The sequence below is a fragment of the Limanda limanda genome, chromosome 14 (genome assembly GCF_963576545.1).
Source record: "Limanda limanda chromosome 14, fLimLim1.1, whole genome shotgun sequence".
Lineage (NCBI taxonomy): Eukaryota > Metazoa > Chordata > Actinopteri > Pleuronectiformes > Pleuronectidae > Limanda > Limanda limanda.
In genome coordinates this window covers 14574382-14583105 of record NC_083649.1, presented here as the reverse complement: position 1 = coordinate 14583105, position 8724 = coordinate 14574382, and the positions used below count along the sequence as shown (strand labels likewise).

At 40.0% G+C, this 8724-nt stretch overlaps 1 protein-coding gene across 1 annotated transcript; it reads left to right on the top strand.

The window, feature by feature from the left end:
* Window positions 1-4684: 4684 nt before the first annotated feature.
* Window positions 4685-8706, top strand: bud13 (BUD13 homolog). The gene is made up of 9 exons (XM_061085914.1): window positions 4685-4828; window positions 4988-5075; window positions 6169-6253; window positions 6340-6555; window positions 6990-7279; window positions 7378-7459; window positions 7645-7783; window positions 7920-8183; window positions 8401-8706. Exons 1-9 carry the CDS (start codon window positions 4689-4691, stop codon window positions 8492-8494), a joined length of 1398 nt encoding a protein of 465 aa, XP_060941897.1. The 5' UTR covers window positions 4685-4688; the 3' UTR covers window positions 8495-8706.
* Window positions 8707-8724: the final 18 nt, after the last annotated feature.

Here is an 8724-nt window from a genome sequence, read left to right as displayed (position 1 = left end):
CATTGTTTCTTAATTTGTGATCTCTAAAAGCTTAATTTGTACTCTTATTTGTTTCCTTCCATTTTAGCAAATGTTGATTTTATGAACACTTGTTGTGATGACTAAAGCTTTTGTTGTATGTTTTTTAGTCTAGTATGTTAGTATTTTTGTGTTATCTGTCCCAGCTTGCATTTTATGTAGAAAACCTCTTTTATATTGTTTGCTGCCTGAACAGGAAGTCATATTTTGTCTCATTTGGACCATGTCGAAAATGATATAAATCAATTAATTGAAAATAAAGACTTGTACGTGTACAGGGAGTTATATAGTATAATGTTAGAACACTCAACAATATCCCACATGCATTTGATATACTAACAGACTGCTGAGATGACTTTTAAAGGTCTGGCCTTGTCTAGATGTCCAGGGTGTTTTGCAGAGGAGGGAAGCTCAGGAGAGAAACCTTTGGTAGGCAGGTGAGAAATGAGTGAAACTTGCAAATGAGATCGGGAAGAAAGAGTGAGACAGTGTCTGATGATGAAAATGAACCAGGAAGATGATGTAGGGGGCATCGTGACAGAGAAATGTATTCACAATGGCATCAATTCAAAGGATTCAAATGATTAATTGTCAACAAGCAGGAATGTATAGTTGTATTAGTGTGAAATTAAGTTGGGATCCATAACCAGGAAACACAACCTTGAAAAAAACACAGATTTTTGTTGTTAATCAATTGTTTTTTTAAAAGAACATACTGTCATTTTATGTTGTTTTATTGTCAAGACAAACTGCTCACAGTGATTTGGCCTTTAGTCAGTTTTCAATAACATGAGCTCACTGTGCCAGAACTCTTCCTTGCTTATCATTTCCATCTGCAATTTACCCTTTATGTGTATGTTTCTCTGGGGTTACTCCCTCATCCATACACACATGGCTCATATGGACAGCAGACTTATCATCAATCAATGGGTAAAAGGAGTAAGAAGGATTCACAAGCTCACCTGTAAGCTCATCCTACATTATCTAACTTCTTATTATGTTGATTATTTCCATACTTTATATTTCTTTTATCAGTGTGAGCATTTAAAAAGTGAGCTTGATATGAGGTTAAACTCTATACCCTCCTGTAGTTTTAAGCAATGTAGGTCACATCCATCCCTACCACAGCAGCCACTTCAACTTCACATGGCCGAACACTGGCACCTAGTGATACAGGCTGTGAATGTGCACCAAGCCCACTTGGTTCCCTTTACTGGCCTTAAGGTGGAGACACTGAGCCGTTATTGTGCATGAGTCATTTGGAAATAATTTTTCTAGGGATGTGGAAGGGATCTAAAATTCCCCCTGTAATGGTGTGTATTTCTACTGTTAAAGCATGCTTTCTGTAAAATCACTCTACAAGATTAAATCATCATGTAAGTCATCTATATCTATCAGAGCAACTTTCAAAATGGAAATCAGAGGGAGAACATCCCTTAGAGAGACATGAAGGCAAAGCAGAACAAGGTAGTTTTTGTGAAGGGTAAAAGGTGATGAGAGGCCCAGAGAGGAAAGGAGACAAGGTCATTACACAATGATGCTGACGCTGTGTTTTCTTCAGCCAGCCTACCAATGTGTCCTCTGTCAGACACTGCAGAGGAGAGAGACAAATCAGCGCTCTCCGGTCCACCCTCAGCCCTCCCACTCTCTCTCTGCCTCTCTGTGCTACGTGTCTCTCCTACATCGCCTCAGGAGTCAGATGCTCTGCAGTGCTGCACACTGAGGCACAAAATACCATCACCGGACGAGTGCACATAGGCAGGAGCTCCCGCATCATCCAGTCCTGAAAGGAGGTAAGATCCCTGATATGTTCTGCTGCAGATCAGAGAAGTTGTATGAGCACTAGGGTTACATTTGGATGACAAAGAATGTGCTAGATAATCTAGATTTGCAGGGGGTGGTAACAGAAAACAATCAAGTTCAATAAATAGAAGTTTTTAACTTGACATTTAAATCCATTAATGCTTGGGATAGTGTAGTAGTGGAAATTCTACTGTTCCTGTAGAGCCTGTAAACACAACACAGGTACAAATGTATCTGATCATAAGTTTTTCTGTTTTCATCTGCATCAAGTGACCAGGCTTCATATGAGTCATTGAATGTGTGTGTGTTTCCCGAAACTTTCTCTAAAAATCTATTGTTGGAGATCGTGTCTAGACATTCTGTCTGGACAAAATTCCTGTTTCAATGCTGTATCTTAAGTTTCTTTATGATGCTATTGTGTTGTGTTGATTTGTGCCCGAGGCCTCGTAATTAAAGACAGACTAACTGTTTGTTTGATTCACTCTTTATTCCTGACGACTACGTAAAATTGCCATAACATGATACAAGTCAAACTGTGCCAGGGGAAGTGGGAAAATATGAGGAATAGTGTAGAAAAACAGGAGATTAAACGGAAGAGAGAAAACATCTATGTCATCTTTCACTTTGAATCCTGTTAAGTCATTTGATTTTCCCACAGGTGGTTCTGTAGACAATGTTTTACAAATTAGATCAGAGTATCTCAGCCTTTTCCAACCAAGTGACAAACCTGTGTTTGCTGTATACTTTTTTCCTTTTGTTCTTTTTGAATCACTTTACTAGAAATGATGTTGACCTCAACCAAAACCACATCACAACTTTCTAGAGAGTGGTTGAGAAGCAGTAATGGATTATAACTCCATTAGTGGTATCACTGTAAAGCCAGGGATTGCTTATGTTTTAGTTTTACATGATGATCTTTGTAAAGTGCTTTTCATTCTCACATTTCCTCTCTTGTTCTCAAAGTTGGATGGGTGCTTTCCCATCATGCTCAAGTCTCTGTTTCTGTGTGGAGTACTGGGAGGTGAGAACCCTGCTCAGTTACGTAAAGGCTTCTGGTGCAATGAAAGGAAATATACAGTAATCTAATCACTTCTGTGTTTTTCCTGTGCCCTTCTCTGCTCTGCCCCAGTGCTGCTGATCCCAGCAGAGTGCGGCGATCAAATCTCTGTGTGTGTTGAGGACGACAGGGACCTGAGAGTGGACTGCATGATCGAGCTCAAGATCAGCCAGTACAACAGCTATGAGTTCTCCTGGTCCCCTGGAACCAAAGAGTCCGTCATTAACACCAATGTGTCCGGCTCGTCTGCAGAGAGCCAATTCAAGGATAAGAGCTACGTGCAGGAGCTGGAGCCCCGGGGCTACAGACTGACCCTGAGCGGCTTCACAGACACACTCCCACACAACACCACCTACATATGCAAAATATCGGGGGAGATTGCCAATATCAATGTGGAGGCAGGTAGGTAGATTGATTGTTTGGTGGAGTGTGCGTGAAACTAAGTGAGTGGGAGAAAACTTCAGAGAAGTTTTTGTCACTTTTCATCCTCTGCAGATCAACTTCTCCCGTGTTCAGCTGTAAGCGTGTTTGTGAAGAGATCCTGCTCCTGGATCGCCTGTCTGCTGCTCTTCTATCACACACAGAGCTAAAGAAACACACACATGTGGCCATACTTAACCACACTTAACCATCTCTCTGCATCCTTCAACATCCCAACAATACCACCACACATTAAAAATATGTCACCAGCTTGCAACTACTCTCCTTTCCTTGTATTCTTCCTGTAAGGCAACTGAAGTAGTATCCATCTGTTTTCATCACTCTCTTTAGAATGAATGAGGATGACTCAACAGAAATGTATCCAGATGTGCTTTTTTGCGGCAGGGACACACTGTATTGAAAGTGTCTTAAATTGCAGTAAGTAACGTATCAAGTAAATAGTACTTGGTGAGCTGCACTGTTTGTTTTCAATAAAGAATATTTGCTGTTTAAAGTCAGACTTGCTGTGAATTCGATGTTCATCATGGGACAGAACTGGGAGCCACAAGGTCCAATAGGATATTACATTTCTTTTATAAAGCTGAGTCATGCACACACGCTTAATTTTGTTGGAGACTAATGTTATTGATTGACAGTAGAACTTATACCTCCTCTAAGGCACAACAGTGGGGTTGTGAAACCACGTTTAGTTGCACCACATACAGACTTTTATCTTAATCTGCCCCAAATTGTGCATACTCATCAAAATCAGTCCCTCAAAAACATAACAGATTTTCACGAGTGTGTGCAAGATCCATTATTCTCTGACAAATAAATGAAAAGGTAGAAAAAATATCCTATCTTGAAATTTTAAAGAGAGTGGACAAAAATTCCCTGTTCCAGATCCGCACCAAAATGTGTTGGGTCATGCCCTACCCGTTTACAGAATTTCATAGAAATCAGTTTTTTTGTGTGATTCTGCTAACTACCAAACAAACAAACACGTATAAAAACATAACCACTTCCGCAGAGACAATAATGAGGCCGTATCTGTTACAGCATTAGAATTAGAACATCTGATGAATGTTTTAAAGTAAAATGGTTACAGAGTTCTCAAGCTGATCGACAGTGCATATAAACAAATGCACACGCCCTTTGGGAGCTGTTGTGTTTTATTCTCTTACAATATCAAATCAGAGAAAGTAAACTAAGCTTTATTTCAGACTCATGGTCCTTGATCTATGACTTATGATCATAGATCAAAGGAATCATATATCGCTGAAACATTTTCCCAGCAGAGACTTGAACCAAACCAGCTTCCATCTGGAGTCTGACTGAGCAGCAACGTTCTTGACACTCGCTGCTCTCCGTAGTTTCCGACAACACAAAGATGGCCGCCTCCGCTGTACGCAGTGAGGGATCCGAACTTTCGAAAGCGGAATACTTAAAACGGTATTTAACTACTGATGAAGATGCAAAGAAATCCAAAGGGAAGCTTAAAAAGAAACGAAATAAGGTCCCAGGGAGAGGGTGAGTTCAGTGGCGCGTTTACAACGAGCCGTTTCCTGCTAACGTCTGTGTGTGAAGCTAGTTCGTGTGTCTGCGCTCTCATGTCGTCATCAACTCCACGTTCTGAATGAAATCGTGTTTGCAGCGTCACCCAACTCACTTGTAATAGTTTTGTTTCAGACTGAAAATAGTAGACGACGATATAGACTGGAAACAGATGGTGGCAGAGGAGCAGGAGGATGAAGAGGACGAAGAGGAGGCTCCAGTGGTGAGCTCCCTTACTGCTAACGTTCACTAGCTGTTCGACCGGAGTCCATTCATTTTCATGATGTAGACCCGTGTTTCAGTTGTTTTCCTCTGAGATTCATTTGATGGTTTGTTGTGAAAAATTAAATTAAACTTTATTATTATTTATTTACTTGCCTTAATTTAACCAGGTCGGTCCCGTTGAGATACAATGACCTCTTTTCCAAGGGAAGCCTGGCCAAGACAGCAGCATACAAAAAAAATTCAACAGTCACAAGACACACAGAAATCACATAACACAGATAAAATACATTTAAAAAAAAGATAAGGCAACAGGACTTAAGCTCCGGATTCACACCAAAACAAGAACAAGTGCGGTATGAAGCCGCTCCAATTTCTCTCACACGAGTCTTCAAAGTTTCAAGGTTTATGAGCTCCTTTAACTTTAGAGTTTTTTGCAGTGCATTCCAAGCAGCAGGTGCAGCGAACTTAAAACAGTGCTTACCAAATTCAGAGTGAACTTTGGGCATAATTAATAAATAAAACTTGATCAAATTTAGAAAACCATGCCAGAACAAACATATCTTGAGATAAGAGTCCTCTGTCATATGACGAGTGTTATTTTACATCACGATAACAACACGTTGAGATTAGGACTGTAAACTCGAGCTGCAAAGATTATTAATTAAACAATAAGTATATATACAATAATCTGCATATTAATTAATCATTAATGTCCTAATGGTCTCTTAATTATTTGCGTCTTTGAGCAATCCTGATCACAAACTCTGGTTCTATAATCCCTTTTAGTTTTTTTAAAAACTATTAAAAGTAACAATTGAGAAGCTGGACTGAGGCAAATTTGCCATTCTTTCAGTCAGTCAGCTAAGAACAGATTGTTTCCGCTTTAATTGTATTAAAAGTTTTGGTTAATCATCAAATTTATGGGAAAATCCTATCCTATAGTGCCATAAGGTAGTTGCACAACCAGAGATTATAGAAAACATTGTTACAATGCTATAGATTGTTTTGGCAAAATCTATCCTCTTTATTAAATTTATTCGCCACATTGACAAAGGTTTTCTTTAATCTTAGTCTCTTGTTCTTCTCCTCAGGTTGCTGAGATGGTTGATGATCGACCAGATGAGGTCAAACAGCTGGAAGCCTTCAGAACCGGCAATAGATGGAAAGTGATTGGAGGTAATAATTGTTTGTAAAAGTGGCAGAGACAACATTTGCCAGTGTGGTAAAGATCATTGTTCACTATGAGTGTCCTCTTCCTATAGCTGATGAAGATAACGACTCAAGCAGGAGTCAACATGATTCTCCAGACGCATCTCCAACCAGAAGAGATCGCCACGACTCTCCGGACAAATCGCCTCCCGGGCAAGGTCGCCACGACTCTCCGGACAAATCTCCTCCCAGGAGAGATCGCCATGACTCGCCAGACTTGTCGCCTTCACGTCAACACTCAAAGAAATCCGGGAAGGTACAAAGTAAAGGTGAGAAGTAATATTTGAGGCTAAATCTATTTTATTTTTGCATTGGGCAATATGATATGAACAAAAATAAAAACATCACGATAACCAGAAGACATCAGGATACGTGGTTAAGTTATTGTCCTGTTTTCATCTATCTCATTTGATGAATTGGTCAAACTAATACAGAAGTTTCTTTAAGTGCTGAAGAAATCATTTAGTAAAAACTAACTTTAAGTTAGAAATTTCTTTGGAGTCTAATTTTGGATAACAACATTGTCTACGATGCTATATAAATAAAATAACAATGACATTTGATAAACTATGAATCTGCATATATCTATATATGTCCAGTCAACCTTTTCCCTTCCTGTCATCCCCTAATAGTACAAAAAGTGTTTAGTGATATAAACATTTATATGAACCCTTGTCTAAACAAGTAATTATGTCTTTGTCAGATTCTTCCCCCACTGGAAGACAGCCGAGTAAAAAACGCTCACCTGATCCCCGTGGCTCACCACTGACAAAGAGGGATCAGAACAGGCATGATTCAGACTCTAATCAGTCTCCTCCCAGGAAAAAGCCAGTTAAGGAGGAAGCTACAGACCTCGACCAATCTCCTCCAAGGAGGCGCTCAAAAAGAAAACAAGAACCTGATACTGATCAGTCTCCACCCAGGAGGCGTCCAAAGAGTGGAAGGGACTCAGATGAAGATCTGTCACCTCCTCGTAGGCCTGGCCAGTCACAGGTAAGAGAATTTGATAAATTCTAGATGAATTATAAAATTCTAAGATAGCTGTGTTAACAGTGTGTGTCTGCTAACATGGTATACTTTCTGGTGGACAGGCAGGTCTGCTTTCTATAGATGTTTTAAGGAAAGAGAAGGAAGAAAAGCGCCACAGAGACGAAATTCCCCAGCCGCTTGAAGGTTGGTTCAGCTTTTCTCTTTTAATAAACTTTACCCTTCACAGCTGTTAACTACAAAGTTCCCAGGACATTCCATTCAAATGAGTCACGTAAACGCCAACAGTATACTGATTATTTTGGTCATATTTGTGCTTTGTTCTTATAAATATGTTATTTATGTTTTACCTGTATTCCTGCTTTGAATAGATGAATCACGTAATGCCCGGACCGTGTTCCGAGACAAGGGAGGTAAAAGGAGAGATCTGGAGTCGGAGAGAGAAGAACACAAGAGGAAAGCCGGAGAAAAAGCAGCAAAGGATGAGAAATACGCCCAGTGGGGGAGAGGGTGAGTTTGCAAACACTTACTACTTACACTACACCAGAAAAAAACTACAGAGAGTGATTTTGGCCGTGTCAATTGAAATTTAAATGTGTTATGCTTGACTTGTTTTCCGTAAATTAAAGTCAACGTGTGTCTATAGGTTGGCCCAGGGCCAGATGCATCAGCAGAAACTTGAGGATGCATTGCATGAATCCGAGAAGCCGCTGGCACGTCACTCCGATGACAAGGACCTTGATCGTATGTTGAGAGAGCAGGAGAGGGATGGCGATCCGATGGCTGCGATGCTTAGACGGAAAAAAGTTCGGAGCTCAAATATGCCAGCAAAACCTCAGTATAAAGGACCACCACCACCTCCAAACCGATTCAATCTTCTACCAGGATATCGCTGGGATGGAGTTGACAGGTGCAGTGTGTGTTTCTGTAAAAGAGTGAATAAATGGGATGTATTTGTAATTGGATTCTCTTACATTTAATTGTGATATAGTCCAGGTCACTTTTTGGGCTTTTACATTGAACTAGATTGGGCACCGTATTGAAAGTTTGCTGTGGTGCATCAAATCAAAGATGGAGATCAGGCTGTGATTTTCATAATTAACGACAGAATTTAATTTCTCTTGCAGGTCATCTGGTTTTGAGAAGAAACGCTACTCGAGGATGTCAGATAAAAAAGCTATGCAGGACGCGGCTTATAAATGGAGCGTGGAGGACATGTAATGGAAATCTGAAGCTGTTGAATTAGAAAATGTTGACACAGAAAATCTGTGCTAGTGAAAAGTTGTTATTTTTTCAGCTACAGACTGATAAAATACACACTTTATTGTATATAGCAGAGGGGTGACGGTATCTTTATGACTTCGTAAGAACTGATTCAATGTGGAGGAAAAAGAGATGTTTTCACAGCTTTATTAAAAATAGTTTTTTGTAAAGTGATGCCCTCGAGCTTT

What these genes read in the sequence shown, in the direction of transcription:
- bud13 (XM_061085914.1), top strand. Translation starts at nt 4,689, where the DNA reads ATGGCCGCCTCCGCTGTACGCAGTGAGGGATCCGAACTTTCGAAAGCG. An exon ending in TACGCCCAGTGGGGGAGAGG is followed by an intron (nt 7,784 to 7,919) that starts GTGAGTTTGCAA and finishes GTGTGTCTATAG; the next exon opens with GTTGGCCCAGGGCCAGATGC. An exon ending in CGCTGGGATGGAGTTGACAG is followed by an intron (nt 8,184 to 8,400) that starts GTGCAGTGTGTG and finishes TTTCTCTTGCAG; the next exon opens with GTCATCTGGTTTTGAGAAGA.